A 16,531-nucleotide genomic window follows, 5' to 3' on the forward strand; every position below is an offset into this window, starting at 1 on the left:
GGAGCTGTTGGCCATCCAGAGTCCCCTCCTGGCCTTAGAGTCCATGATAAGGGACCGAACAGTGGCACTAATGTGCGACAACGCCACAGAAGTGACCTACATCAGAAAGCAAGGGGACCTGAAATCTTGCTAAAGGATTTAAAAGATTGTTATAGTAAGTACACTATACAGAATGAATCAGGGCCAAGAGAAAGAGAAGGTCTGGTCACTTCCCCCCACATCCCCCATGTAGGTATCATCAGGTAAAAAAAAAGAAATGGATATTATTTTGGGGGAAACTACTATCACTATCATAGTACCATTGTGTGTGTGTTTCGATATTCATATCACACTACAATTTCGTTTGTACTAATCTAATGCCAGTAATAAGGATGTAATGCAATTGTACTATTCCGAGTTTAGTGAATGAGGAGAGTTTCATGCATCTTGAATTATATTACTTATTAAAGTCAAGTGACGCACTATTTTCACATACCTATTTTTTAGATAGGTTCCAAAATAAGATTTTACCTGTATTTATTAAAATTGGGACAGTTGTTTATGAGTGCTACAAAACTTAGAAGTAAGCACCACAGCTTTTGATTGTTTACCTTTACATAACCTTGCCTACTCATTGAGGAAAAATTGAAAACTACACCTTTTTCCTTCTTAATTTTGGTATTATGCAGCACTGTATATGCTCAATAATTAAAGAGGAATTCTCCAGCCTACCTTAGTTCACAAGTGCATCTTAAAAAAAAGGGAGATGTTTACCTTATTATTATTCCAGGACAGTCAGGTGAGCACGGAAAGGATTTCCTACCCAGGACAATGATATACAGTGGACCCCCCGTATTCGGGGGGATGCATACCAGACCCCAAACACGAAAAGCTAGAAATTGCTTTTTAGTTAAAACTCAAGAAAAACCAACTACAAATATTTATTCCTGGTTTTTTAAATTAGTTTTATCACAAAAAGTGTATTTTATGATGAAATGGATAAGAAATGGATATTTTTCGTAGAAAAAGTACTGCAAATGGGTGAGTTTCCCGTGAATAATTCTTGTAGAGGAATCCACAAATACACGAGTCTGTAAATACGGGAGGGATGTTCATTGCCTACGTAGTTACCCCAGGTGGGAGGTGTGACTACCCATTTGGATAGGTCCTGTCTCTTTTGGGCCTGGTGTGAACAGGGTGAAGGTCATACGCTTCTTAGCCAACTCCCATTTATGTAACTTAAGAAAATACTATAACAATAATTGAATTAATGCAGAATCTACAACAACCAACATATTAATAACATCCAATATTACTCAATAGAATATAATAGACTGGAAAGGGGTGTGGAGATGGGCAGGCCAGGAAATTGGGTTGAGCGAGGAATGGGGAGGGAGGGAGGCAGGAACAGACGGGATGTGGGTAAAGGGTGTTCAAAAGTATAGATTGGCAATGCTTGGCAGCACCTTGTAAGTCAAGAGTAAAATGCCTTAACTAATACCATTTGACAATACACTATATTACCAAAAATTAGTGGGAGGAGTCTTGTAAACTGTTTCAAAGTACCATTTCGATCAAATAATTTGTTTGGAAGATACTTCAGAAAAATGAGGTGTGTAAATCATGTTTCTTGCCAGGTTTAGTTATCTCAGCCCCACTGATTATAGTCCATTCAAAAAATTTGTAAAAAAAAAAAAAATTTATCAGTTTTGAAAATAAACAGATATTGAGTGATGTTTTATAAATGTGATTAAAATAAGTCCTAACTTGTAAGAAACAAGTTGCATTTAGTCCAGTTGTAGTGTTAGAGTAGAGCCTCACCAAATGTGGGTATAACAAAGGCAGTCCTGGTTATTGGCAGCCTCAGTTGATGGCGATCCAGTTTTATGGTGCTTGTCTAGCGCCTTAAAATCAGCGATTTATGTCGCCATAACATACCTAACAGAGGCACCATTAACCCTTAAACGCCGACTGGACGTATTATAAGTCGACTGAAAATTGTCTGTCGGGTGCTAAGTGGACATACTGTATGTTGACTCTAAAACGTTTTTTTTAATATTCGCTGAAAAATAGTTATAGGCTTAGTTTGCGAAAAAATTTTAAATCACGCACCTTGAGGGATGCTGGGAGTTCACGGATCGCGCTGTTTTTTTGTTTACAAGCGTTACCCAGGCGCACATGCACGAATTGCTTTCTTCTCACACTTGAAAGCATCAGCGACGCATCTCAGAAAGTCTTTCGTCACTTTGTCGTAATTTTTGCACCGTTTTATATTAGCCGTTACATAGAGTTTTATATATGAAAATGTGCGCAATTTCATTTAGTTTTTATCAGTTTTGAAATATTTACATATAAATAATGATAAGTGCCAAAATTTCAACCTTCAGTCAACTTTGACTCGACCAAAATGGTCGAAAAACGCGTTTATAAGCTAAAACTCTTACATTCTAGAATATTCAATCATATAACTTCATTCTGCAACAAATTGGAAGTCTAGCACAATATTTCGATTTATGGTGAATTTTTGAAAACAAACTTTTTTCCTCACGTCCGTGCTCGGTAACTCGGCCGAAAATCTCAGAAATTCTTTCATCTGTTTGTCGTAATGTTTGCACCATTTTAAATTACCCGTTACATAAAGTTTTACATATGAAAATGTGTGCAATTTCATGTAGAATACAACAAAAAATAACTCATGGTTGTAGCTTTTATCAGTTTTGAAATATTTTCATATAAATCATGATGTGCCAAAATTTCAACCTTTGGTCAACTTGGACTCAACTGAAATGGTCGAAAAATGCATTGTAAGCTAAAACTTACATTCTAGTAACATTCAATCATTTACCTTAATTTTGCAACAAGCACAATATTTCGATTTATGGTGAATTTTTGAAAAAACTTTCCTTACCTCCGCGCACGGTAACTCTGCTGAAAATCTCAGAATTTCTTTAGTCACCTTGTTGTAATTTTTGCACCATTTTCTATTAAGCGTTACATAAAATGTTATACATGAAAATTTGTGCAATTTCATGTAGAATACAACAAAAAATAACTCATGGTTGCAGCTTTCATCAGTTTTGAAATATTTTTATATAAATCACGATAAATAGAAAATATTCGATCTTCGGTCAACTTTAACTTGACCGAAATGGTCGAAAACTGCAATTGTAAGTTAAAAATAAGCGTGCCGTGATTTAAAAAAAAAACTTTTTCCGCTTTGGCGCTAACTCCTGAATGCTGCTGGCATACGACAGACACTTTGGTAAATAGAGGCTCGGCGTTTAAGGGTTAACTGGATATTGGTGCCATAAGTGTCATAAATCGTAGCATTTCAGTTAATGGCGGGTTTTGCTTATCAGCACCCCGCCGAGAACAGAACCCCTGCCGATAACCGGGGACTGCCTGTACTGTATATCAGTCCTGTGCAACCTGCAGGCGCCTAGGGCCACATGTGACCCATAAGACTTTTAAGTGAGGCCTTACTCTTCAAAAATAAATTTCTTTCAGTGTGGCCCTTGGGGCTACCTGCCATGCTGAGAATTTACTTAAAGCCTAATTACTTAAATTCCTAAAGTGTCGTTTCGTTGACAGAGAAAGAGAGAGGTGATTGGAAGTGCTGTAGCCTTCACCCATAAGGAATATGTGTGCAACACAAGACTACTACGCTCAGCAGCTCAGAGAAGATATGAAAACGTGAATTAAGTGACTGAATCTTTTATTCGTGTGTGCATACATTAAATTCCATGTTTTCTTCCACGCCCAGTAAATTTTTAATTATTATACACAGCACAGCTGGAAGAAATGTTAGGGCTTCATAACCAGTCTAATTACTACTTGTTGGTAACGCTGATTCGGCGGCAAATAATAAGTTGCAACCATCATCTGAAGTATCCAAAATATTGACTGCCTCAGTGTCTGACTCTGTGGTGTTTGGTGACTCGTACATGAATGTATTATTCTTTTTTTTTTTTTTTTTTTGTTTTTTTTTTTTTTTTTTTTTTTTTTTTTACTGAGGCTGTCTTTTAACACCTTGATGTGCAGCCCTCCATAAATTGAAATTCTTGATTTGTGCCCCTTCATTTGAAAAGGTTGCACACCCCTGCTGTATGTGAAGGTGGATAGCTACAATATGGTGGAACAACTGCCAAGGAAAGTGAATATTATTATTGGCTATCCCAAAGTACATATTGCATTGTCCAGTTACAGCTAATTGTGAAATTGATAGCTATATACCTGATCATTTAACCAGACACTTGGAAGGTAATTTGAATACAATTGCATAACTAGGTTTACAATTTTAAATAGGTCTTTTTACTTCCATTAGGGAGTTACTTTTTACAGCAATGGTATGGTTTATTATGAAGTAAAAAAAATTTTTCTTTCTTTTTATCATTTGTCCACTTATATAGTCAAACAGTTTGTTAAATACAGAACAATAGGAGTTTATTTGTAGGCTAGAAGGGTTGTGGTTCATGACAGGACATAAGTTTTTGCAAAGTTTTATATTTTAAAAGTCGTCAAAATCAATTTTCAGATTATCCTCACATTTGTTTCTTTTTTTGTTTTTTTTACAGATCAGCCAGTCTTCATCAACTTGACATCTGGAGGGTTGCAAGCTACTGTGTCAGTACAGCTCAGCTCATCTTCCTTAGAAGCGCTTATTGTGGGTGCCTTTTGAAGTTTTGTTGCCACATGCAGTATACATAGTTGGTAGTATGAGTGCCCCAATGGCTTACGGCTATATCCCAGGGAGGGGGAAAATTGAAAGTCTGTGTCTTTCTATACATCTTACAACATGTTGATAAATATATTATTCATAATGCCTTTTTGGCATTTTTATGAGGAAAAACGAAAGGAAAATACTTTTGAAGTGGCAACATTGTTGATGCGTTATAGCAACTGACATTCATCACATTATGAAGGAAGGTGTTTAAGAAGCCCATATATTAACAGAAATTGTGTCTTTGGGAGATTCATAGCTCCAAGTGAAAATGTAGTTGTTTGGCTCCTTAGAGGGAATTGGAATAATGAGGCATTAGGAAGGCATTTCATATTGATATAAATGGAATGTGATGGAGAGAGTGCAAGTACTGAACGCAAGCCCCACATCTTGCATTGGACGGGCCTCCACTAGTTCTCCACAGACTCCTGGTAGTCCTGCATACACTCCTCAAGACCAAAAAGATTATGTTAAGGCCAAAGAGAGAAAAAGTAATAAAGTTAGCACTAATGCGCAGGCTCAGAATTCTAACATTTTGAATAATAATGTTGATTTGAATGGGTTGTTGAATGGTGCCATAAGTAATACTAATAACAATGATGATAAAGGGAACAATAGGAAAAAAAGTATTATTAACCAGAATACGCAAAATCGAGAGCAAGGCTCAATGGGGTATGTCAGTGAAAGAGTGCGAGCCTTAAGCGTGAGTAATAGACCTAAGACAAATGCTTCATCACCAAACAGATTTGGACCACCTGACCTTCGAGCCTCTTATAATGAGAGGCTTAGGTCAGGATCTACCAGCCTGCAGCCTTCAGGAAGAGGTAGTGTGACCCGATCAGGTCAGGAAGTTGGAGGAGGTTTTGTGTATATGCGTGGAACTGGAGGTCTTTATCGGAGCAATTCATCATTAGAATTAGATCATGATGCTGATGAACAACCTCCTGGGTCTCCTCTGCGGAGAGAGTATGGATCTCATGGATCAATTAATGTGGCCTCTGCCCCTCCTGAAACCCTGTACTCAATATTACGTGACCTTCAACCAACTGATCGCCAAGACTCAACCTCTGCTTCCACAGATAATGTATCAGGTTCGCTTGGTGGGGAGGCAGAAGCGACGTCCCCTAAAGTCAGATCAAAATTTCAGAAGCTATGGGACAAAGACAAACCATCTATATTTAAAAAGCTTAGGTCAGGTAAAAGCACAGAGAACAAAAATGATGTGAAATCTGAAGTAACTTCAGAGTCGAGTGTTCAAGCAGGTGTTTCAAAGTGTTCTAAACTTGAGATGAGTGGTGATTCAGACAGTCGCAGTGAAGATTCTCTTTGTGTTGTCCCACCTAGGAGATCAGCTTTTGCCCACTATGATTGTAGGTCATTAGTAGCACAACTTAATAGCTCACAAATGCGATCATTACTGGTTGATCGTGTTAACACCACCACTGGAGCTTCAGCCGCTGCCATGGCAGGAATGGCTCCATTAGGACCTCAGCATGACAGTACTGAAGATCTTCAGCCAGACGAAAACGACCTTGGAGATGGGAGAAGTAATCGCCTAATCAACAGGTATTTTATTTTATTTTTATGTATATTGTGGATAATTGGAAAATGGATAAATGGCATTAGGAAGGTTAATGTTCATTACTGTATAAATGGCATTAGGAAGGTTAATGTTCATTACTGTAAATGTTTTTTTATGTGCATGTAAATTCCATAGTATTTCAGTGTTGTATATTTAAATGTAGTTACATGTTTTACACAGAACACAATTTAAACATTAACAATTCTCATTTAATAATATAATTTGCTCAACAAGAAAGATTTAGCTTATTAGAGTTTTATACTTACCAAGAGGATTTCAAAAATGAAATAATTGTACTGTCAAGGAAACAAAGACAAAATGTGCTGGTCCACAGTTTTTGTTGCCTTTGAAAGGTTTTGGATTTTTTTTGCACAAATAGACATCAATTATAGGGTATCAAGTCTTATTTTTTTCCTGTTTTTGCTTGATGGATTTACTTGTATTTATTAATCTGTTCATTACTGGTTATTTCATATTTTATATGATGTTTTAGATATGATATAATCACCTTCCTTCTACTGTTGCTGTCTCTTGAGTGACTATGTATACTATATAAGAAAGTGGCTCATTTCCTTGTTTTTAATAATATTTCATAATTGTTTTTTGTTTTTACATTAAACCATCACATTTTAAGTACAGTAGTACCTCAAGATACGAAAGGCTCTACTTACGAAAAACTCGAGATACGAAAGCCGATGCGAAAAATTTTACTGCTCTACATACGAAAGGTTGTTGCTGTAAAGTCCCGAGATTCGCCCGGACCACCGTGAACAATTTTAAAACTCCCGCGCTGCCAACTGAGTAAACTCGCCACCATCCTCCCACTCTCCCATTGGTTCCTGATGCTAGTCACCCCATAAGGTCTTGCTCTCATATTGGTCAGCATCTACCCCTTGTGCTTTAAATATTCTATTGCTAAAAGGATGCTGTAAATTGAAAAACTTATTCATGCAATACATTTAATAAAAAAAAAACATTAGGTAAAGATAGAATAAAGAATAGAAATGAATGGTTATTATACTGTTTGGTAGTTTTAGTAGTTGAAGAGAGATAATGAAAATTTATGGCTTACTGTGTAAAGTGATTGCTTGTCGATCGTTCGATACTCGTAAGTGCTGGATGTAAACTGACGTTTGGAAGCTTTTTTTTTTGTTTGTTTATTATAGTTAATGGTTACTTAATAATTATTTGAAATGAGTACATGCAATACATTTAATAAAAAAATTGTGAATTAGATATCATAAACTATAAAATAAATCAGACTGCCAACAAATACGTATTTTTTAGAATTCTTCTTCTGTTTTATTATTACGTTACGTATACGTATGTTTCATTATAGCTGTCAGTAACTCGGTATCTCCATTAGGTAAAGATAGAATAAAGAATAGAAATGAATGGTTATTATACTGTTTGGTAGTTTCATTAGTTGAAGAGAGATACTAATGACAATTTATGGCTTACTGTGTGCTAGGAAAAATGATTGCTTGGCGCTCGTTCGATACTCGTAAGACGGGTAAGAGCTGAATGTAAACAATCGATTGGAAGGTTTGTTTTTTGTTTGTTTGTGTATTATAGTTAATGATTAATTAATAATAATTTGAAATGAGTACATACTGATTATTTATACATTTTATTGGCATATTCTAAGCTTTTAGCTCTTAGGTTTAGATGTCAGAATCATAGACTAGGCTACAGTAGCAACTGCTAACATAGGCTAGGCTTATTGCTAAGCGACATTTGCTAAAGTCCTAATACATGCAGTAAAAATGGGGTTGAACATTACATGCAGTTGAATATCACTCAAGTATGTACAGTATTTTGCCTTTTTGGAGTCATATTTCTTCCGTCGGATCGGCGTTGTAACCCTAGAACATGTGTTTTAGGCCTGGAAATATAATTTACTGGGGTGTTTTTGGAGGGCTTGGAACGGGTTAGCCATTTTACATGTAAAATGTGCTCCAAGATACGAAAAACTCATAATACGAAAGCCGCCTCGGAACGGATTAATTTCGTATCTCGAGGTACCACTGTAGTAGTATTCCTCAGCATGTGCTGGGAACAGTAGTTGAAAGTTAGTAACAAGATGGTTAGCTGGTGGTTAAGGGGCATGCTGGTGCCTTAATAGTACGTATAAGGATTTGTTTGAAGGTTTCACTTGTAATTATTCATCTGTATCCACAAGTTTCACATTAGAATACTAAAAAATTCAGCCTCTGCCTCTTGAGTTATGCAGTTTACATGCTTAAAAAATGTGGGTAAAATTTTCTGTAATATAAAAAAAAGTTGCCGCCCAAAAGATTTTCCCTAACCAAAAATATTATTGATTATGTAAACCTTACAAGTGTCATTGAATATAGTGCAGACATCTCGAGATATAGATTTTAAAAAATAAATTATTGCTTATTTTGTATCAACTTCAAAACTGATATGTATAAAGCTGATATATTTTTTCAGTGGAAGACTTTATGCATATCAGATACGTACAAAAAAAGTTATGCCTTCTTTTTTAAATGGTAGGTTTTTTTCATGGATAGTAAACAAAGGAAATGGTTAAGAATCATTTAAGAAATACAATAAAAGTCAGGAAAACTAGTAGAATTTTATATAAGTAACTCACCAAGTAATTACATCGCTATAGTTTTACTGTCCACCGGCAGCTAGAATTTTGAACATTTGTAGTACCGCTATATTGTTTTGGCTAGGTGACAACCACACCCACTTTCAGGGTAGAGAGGAATCAACTCAGCAAAGAAAGAGTTCAGTTCTTTCTGCCAGCTGATATGAGTGTAACAGTGATGAGCAGCAGCAGAATTATAGATTTGTAGACTTCTTGGTTGGTTATTGTTGCTGACAATTGGTGAAGTACTCTTGCCTTTGGTAGCAAATTTGACTCAATGAGAGAGTGTCAGGCAGTAAAATCACGTTTTTGACTTTTTCACGATTTTCACTTTTTTACTTTGTCTTGTCGGCAGTCTGGCACTAGCTGTCAAAGTGTTAGGTATTGTAGTAAAGGCTGCAATACTAGATTAATTAAAGCATGCCATGACCCACATTCCATTTGCACTAGTTGTAGGGATCAAGTTTTGTCTCCTCAGTTGACTTGTATTGGATGTGAACATTGGGACGAAAAGATGTGAAAGACGGTAATTAGTCATATGAATAAATTAGAAAGAGACAAGGAGAGGAAAGCATCCTCATGGGCTGGTAGTAAAAAGAAGTTATGTAGTCAGGCTATGGATGTTGATGTGTCTGTTTCTGGTTTTCTGTCTGCTCCACCTCTTCTCATCTCTCAAACTGCACCACCCATACCTCACTCGGCTCCCTTGCACCCAACCCCGTTGCCAGCCTCGAATTAAGGCTAGATCAGAAATTTTCTTACTGTTGCTTGCCATGGAACAGTTAGAAGCTTCAGTCAAGGTTCTCATGGATAAGTTAGGTACTAAGTGTGATAGTGTTGACAGTGCAAGCGCTATTGCTAGTGCAGTGGAGGAGGTGGCTGCCCATCCCAACAATTCAATTTCTTAAGCAAAGGTACCTGACATACTCTCCTAAACCTGGGAGGAGTCATACTGGTAGCCCAAGGGAGGTCGATGGGGTCTGCCCACGGGTAGTCACCCCTTCAGTTGAACGTGTTGTATATCCCAGATGCCAACAGAGCGCCACCGGAAAGGTGTCTATAAGGAAGTCTCACTTCATTCCTCCAGTGTCTCCAGTTCTGAGGAATCTACCCTTAGGTGCCAATGGTGCTTTGCTGAGGAGTCTCGTCCCTTAAAAAGACGAGCTAGAAGTGATTCTCAGTCTCCAGTGGCTTCAAAGAAATCAGGATCCTTTGTCAGAATAGCGTCCTTCTTGTAGTTTCTGGAATGGTCCCGAGTGATTCTCCGTGGACAACCCTGTGTTAGAAGGATAATTTTTGTCAGCTAATTGTTCTTCCTCTAGGGTATGTTCTTCCTCCTTAAGGAAATCCTTTATTGAGCACCATTTTGATGTTCCTGTTTGTGATTCTGCACCAAGGAAAGAAACTGACTGTCCATTGGTGCTGGATTCTTCTCCTGTTCTCCATTTGGCTTCTGGCTGTTCAGCACCTGAGTCATTGATGACGCATAGTGGTAATCGTGTTTCTGCACACTGGGTAGCTCCCAAGCAACTGTCAGTGTCCAATTTGCCAGTACCATCTGAGTGATTGGCGGCAGCTGAATTTTTTGCAATTACAGTGTACCTCGAGATACGAAATTAAACCGTTCCGAGGCGGCCTTCGTATCATGAGTTTTTCGTATTGTGAACCGCATTTTACATGTAAAATGCCTAATCCGTTCCAAGCCCTCCAAAAACACCCCAGTAAATTTCATAGTAAAGCTAAATTGACCGATAAATAATGAAATACTACAACAATTTGGACCATTCAGTACCTAACTTAAAACGTACTAGTAGTACTGATATGTATGAATCTGTAAAAAAAGTGTATTAGTGTACATGGTATACAAGAAATACTATACTTACTTACGTATGTAGTAAAATGTGGAAGCTTCCTTTCAAGTGAGGCTATCTCTGAAAGTGGTGACAGAGGAGGAGGGCAAACGGCAGATATGTACACTTAATTTTACGAAACACATAAGAATGTCAGGAAGACATAAACTAAACTTTACAAAACACATTAAGAAAACTAACACTTAACTTTACAAAAAACTTTAAATAATTTTTTTTTTCTTTTATACAAAATTTAAACTTCTTCACCATTTTCAACTTTGTTTTTTCGTATCATCACTTGGTTCTTCCTTTTTGCTTACTCCTACTAAAGGCCTCTTTAAAAAATAACTATCCAAGGAAGATTGCTTCTGCCTGCTTTTGATTATGTTCCTGAAATGACTCAGGCAAACTTCATTGAACTGTGCAAGCATACAACCTGTGTAAGCCTTTTCGGGGTGTGTCTATTCTACGATTGATTGCACCTTATGAAAAGTAGCTAGAGCATCCTTAATTTCTGCCGTTGTCATAGAATCGTCGTCCTCCTCCTCGCCACTGCTAGAGAACTCTTCTTGAACGACGTTATGTTGCATGGCCTCCAACTCCTTCAGGTCATCCGTCGTAAGCTCCTCTTGGTGCTCCTCGAGAAGGTCATTGATGTCCCTGTCGATGACCAGCCCCATGGACTTGCCGAGTGCAACGATCTCGTCAAGATCTGGTTGCGAAACAGTTACAGGATTGTCAACTGTTCTTGAATCTGCAGCACCAGCTTCGCCCACGTCGAATCCTTCGAAGTCTCGATATCACTTGCTGGTCCATGGGCTGGCGGAGAGGGGTGGTGTTAGGCAGAAGGTAAAGAACCTTGATAAACGAATACTCCGCTAGGATATCTTCCTCGAGGCCAGGAGGGTGAGCAGGGCCATTGTCCAACACCACCAGACATTTCAGAGGGAGGCGCTTCTCTTCCAAGAAACACAGATTTACCCACTCTGTGAACAGGAGTCTCGTTACCCCCTTAAGCACTTTGTGGGCCTTGAAGGCTCAAGGAGTCTCGGAATGATAGACAAGTAGGGGCTTCACCTTGCAATCCCCACTGGCGTTCAAACAAAGTGTGAGCGTAAGCCTTTCTTTTATAGGCTTATGCTCGGGTAGCTTCTTCTCTTCCTGCGTGATGTACGTCCGACGAGGCATTTTTTTCCAAAAAAGGTCAGTTTCATCACAGTTGAAAACTTGCTGAGAACTGTAGCCTTCGTTGAGAGTCATCTCGTCGAATGTCTTAATAAAGGCTTGGGCCGCTTTCGTGTCCGAGCTGGCTGCCTCCCCATGCCGCACCACCGAATGGATGCCAGTCCGTTTACAGAATTTTTCGAACCACCCATGAGAAGCCTTGAAGTCTGGGGTTGGCGTCGATGTCCCTTCTCCTCCATCGTCTTCGGCCTGGGCAATCAAATCGCTGAATATAGCGCTGGCCTTGTGGGAGATTGCCGTCTCTGTTATCGTATCGCCAGCAATTTCCTTGTTTTTTATCCAGACAAGAAACACCCTTTCCATTTCATCGTGCACGTGGGTCCTCTTGCTGGACAAAATAGTGACGCCCTTGGAAGGTGTAGCTGCTTTGATGACATCCTTCTGCTTAAGGATGGTGCCTATTGTCGACGGATTTCAGCCGTATTCCTTGGCGATCACACTCAATCGCATACCAGCTTCATACTTTTTAATTATCTCCATCTTCGTCTTCAAAGAAAGCATCCTCTTCTTTCCGTGAACTTCAACTTTCTTGGGACCCATGACTACGTATATACTGTACGTAATTATGTTATGTAGTATACGTATGTAGTAAAGTTCTCACACTACACGATAAAGTATACTACAACAAAATCACTAACGAATTTACGTTAATAAACGAAATCATATAGAACGAACAAATTCCGCGTGCTTACGATACCGATGATGCCGCGAAGTGGCCGAAGGACGCCTTTACGTAGAGCACAATGGGCGAGATGCTGACCAATAGGAGAGAAGGATCTTATGGCGGTGACTAGCATCAGGAACCAATGGGAGAGCGGGATGATGGTGGTGAGTCTACTCAGTTGGCGTCACGCGAGGTTTAAAATTGTTATCGGTGTTCCGGGCGAATCTTGGACTTTACAGCAACAACCTTTCGTATCTTGAACAATTTTCGTATGGAGAGCCGCAAAAATCTTCGTATTTGCTTTCGTATCTCGAGTTTTTTGTAAGTTGAGCCTTTTGTATCTTGAGGTGCCACTGTATAGACTTCCTGGTGGACTTTTTTTGGCAATTTGGTGAAGTACTCTTGTATTTTGGTAGCCGTTTCAGCAAGTATTAGATAGGACTGTATTTTACCAATTTGTCTTACGATGTAGACTTTGACTTAGACTTTGGTTACTTAGGAGTGCCCCACAGTCCCATTGGCACCACATGGCCAGAGTGTTGTTGTTCAACAACCAGCTTTTGCAAGTGCTGCTGCAAGACATTTTCTCCCTACAGAACCTCATGTTGCTGCTGCTTTTGATTAATCTATAGCAGCCATTCAGAATAAATTGGACAGTATTCTAGGTGTTTTTTTGTAGATAACTGCGCCCTCTGCACAGCCACAAGCAAACTTGTCTCCCTTATGTTCGGCAAAGAAGAGGAGGAGGAAGTAGAGAAGGAGACCCCCAACAGCCTGTGCTTTGCTACTTCACTCACTATTTCCTAGCAAATTTTCCTAGCTTCTTCTCGCCAGTGGTTCCTTCTTCTCCAGCTTCTACCTAGATATGGACAACCAGACGGATTCATCCAAATTACCTCGACTGGCTCTCTTGTCTTCTGCTCATAAAGCTTTGAAGGAAGTTAACCTTTGGCTCTTGGAGAAGAGAGAGCAAGGAAAGGTAAACTTTAATTTCCCTCCTTTGAGACTCTCTACAAGGAGACCTGTGTTATGAGACGGGGAAGCTCTCTTTAAGCATGTCTTCCTCACCCAAAGAGACTTCTCTGGCCTCATAGACCCCTCCAAGAGATCACCCTTTAACTCAGCCAAGATCATGTTTTCCAGGTCGGAATTAGATCACCTGGTCAAGAATATTATCCGAGTCTTTGAAATTGTAAGCTTTCTGTACTAGTCAGTAGGAGCATCCCCCCTGATCCCAATTCCTTGACGAGGTAGGGGCTTAGGGATCCACTGCAGAGAGAGTATGCTCTTTTATGCGTACTGTCTTTCTTTCTTTGCTGTCAATTCAACTAAACATTGGGACCTTCAACTACTTTACTCCTATAAATTTTTCTCTTCCCTTCTTCCTGTTTTGTTGACGACCTTTGCATGGTTTTGGACTACTGAATTGACTACTATTTTAATTTTATGGAGGGTGGAGTTGGACAGCATGCCATTCCACCTGTAAAACTAGAGTACCTGATGTGGTCGAGCGAGGGGAAATTTTCACGTCGAGCCATGCCTACAGTGCTGTGTCCAATGTCGACAGACTGACAACCCGGTTTAAGGTACTGTGGGTGTGGCATATATCCAGGTGAGGATCTCAGGGCAGTTACCACTGTGTAACAGTATTGCTCCTCCCCCAGTTGGGCCTCCCTGGTGAGAGTGACTACATCCTGAACAAAATTTGAATGTTATATTATGTTACGTATATGAAGAATTTATTAAGCAACCTCATGACTTCTGGCATGGATTTGGACCATTCTAAAGAAAACTCAAGTCACAAAGATCAGATTGATATTAAAACATTAATAGTAGTCAAAGAAACCAAAGTACCGTCATGACCCAACCTTGACTCACTTTGACTCATTTTGGGGAGTGGAAGTTGGTCAAAGTTTCTGACCATGGAAGCTGAACAATATTTCAGCTTTCAAATTAGAAAATTGTTTATTAAACAGGCATCCAACGGCAGAATTGTCGTTCAGAAAATTAAAAGAGAAGACTTGGCTTGTAGAAGCCACAACAAAAAGTCAGTCTGTAGACTATTTGTCTTTAAAAATTATAGATGACATTAGTGTAAAGTGGGAAGACATGATAATATGAACAGCATTCAGGGTACCATTGTACTTCCTGACAGTGTTGACAAACCAATCAGTAAGAAAAGGCTTTTAAACTCTCTCAAAAAGAGATACTCCAATGTTGAGGATTGCGAGGTATATGATGCAACGAGTAAAAGAAAGCGATAAACAAATACTAATAATAGCAAAAATAAAATTTGAGGGTTCAGATCTTCCTCAAAAAATAAACATTTTAGGCCAAAATAGGGAGTTAAGACCCTATGTTCCAAAGCAACTGCAGTGTCAAAATTGCAGTAGTTATGGGCACATAAAAGAAATTGTAGGAATGAACCAGTATGCGCTTACTGTGGATCTGCAGAATACACCACAAAATGGAAATGTGCTGAACCTAAGTGTGCAAACTGTGAGCAGAATCATATATATATAGAAAACTTGGCTCCACTCTTTCACACTCAAGAATTTGGCCGATATTCTCTGTCCAGAGGAAGGGGAAAGACTTATGCCCAGTAAGAGCTCCAGATATTATCTCCACAGAACGGAGAAATTAAGAGGACCATCTTCGCGACTGTGGTGTTCGGTGAAGAATCCCTCTTGTTCTCTTTCGAATAATGCGATCTACTTCTTGAGAGAACTTATTATTATCGAAGCACATTCTCTTATCAACGAAGAAAGTCAAGGCACACGAAGTCCGACCAGTAGTGACCTCTCTGATTCCGAGATAATTTGTCGTTGTCCACTATTCTGCAGAGTACCTTTAGTAGGTCAAAGTCGGCGTTTGCGTCTCATTACCCGAAAGAGATTGAGACTGTTAGAAGACTGTATTTGTCTTGGTCCTATTTCCATAGCTGGCATGTTGTTAGGAGAAACATGGGGATGGTTGATACCTCTCTGTATTTTCACCTTGTATCAAGATTGCTGTGTTAAGGGAAGCTCGGGATACTTTACCTGGAGTACTCGCCAGTCAATTTTTTTTTTTTATATTGTGGGTATAGGTTTTTAATGTGGTGTAGGTGACTTGTTGTTCGCTTGTATGCAGTATCTGGTCTTGGCCCAGGACAAGGGCAATATTGTTTTCTCACCTTTGTCAAGTCAGCAGTGAACTTTCATGACTGCAAAGGCATTTCACTCTATGTAGAGGCACTTTTTGGACAGACATCCAAGCTCTCTACTACATAAGATGAGCACCGACCAGAGGCAGTAGTATTCTCCTGCAGTAGCTCTCTTACAAGATAAGGTACAACAAGCACTAACAGTGCTGACCATTGTCTTTTTTTAAGACTTATATTTTTTAATTAAGCTTACATCCACAGCCCCCATCCATGCAGTGGGTAATCAGCTGTATAATTGTTCGATAAGACACTGCAATAAAAATGGAATTTTTATAATGAAATTGAGTTTTATTACATACTTACCAAGCAATTATTTAATTAAAGCCCTCCCTCCTCCCCACAGGGGGATGGTTGGGCATAATGAATTGAATACACTGTCTGTTTACCTGTTCATCCCTCAAGTGGCGGGAGATAACGTCTCCTACATCAGCGATGGTGGCGACACTGCACAAGTTTGAATCTTTTGTCTGCCATGTAGGAAACCTATAGCTGTATAATTGTTCGGTAAGAATGCAATAAAACTTTATTATGAAAATTCCATTTTTATAAAGAATTAGATTTTATGTACACTTACCAAGTAGTTACATAATGAGAGCCCTCCCTCCCCCTTTGATGGGCGGCAGGTAATTGCCTAGCTGAAACAAAATAGCACTTACAGTGGGTCATCCC

At 39.0% G+C, this 16,531-nt stretch overlaps 1 protein-coding gene across 4 annotated transcripts in view; it reads left to right on the forward strand.

The window, feature by feature from the left end:
* Positions 1–16,531, forward strand: part of LOC135217977 (signal-induced proliferation-associated 1-like protein 2) — a 273,679-nt gene that overhangs the window by 45,978 nt on the left and 211,170 nt on the right. For all 4 annotated transcript variants that reach the window (XM_064254103.1, XM_064254100.1, XM_064254101.1 and 1 more), the window contains exon 2: positions 4,554–6,265. In XM_064254103.1, coding sequence (XP_064110173.1) covers positions 5,052–6,265 — 1,214 coding nt within the window. In that variant the 5' untranslated portion in view covers positions 4,554–5,051. The remainder of the gene's footprint in view (positions 1–4,553; positions 6,266–16,531) is intronic.

This window comes from Macrobrachium nipponense, chromosome 9 (genome assembly GCF_015104395.2).
Source record: "Macrobrachium nipponense isolate FS-2020 chromosome 9, ASM1510439v2, whole genome shotgun sequence".
NCBI classification, from domain to species: Eukaryota; Metazoa; Arthropoda; class Malacostraca; order Decapoda; family Palaemonidae; genus Macrobrachium; species Macrobrachium nipponense.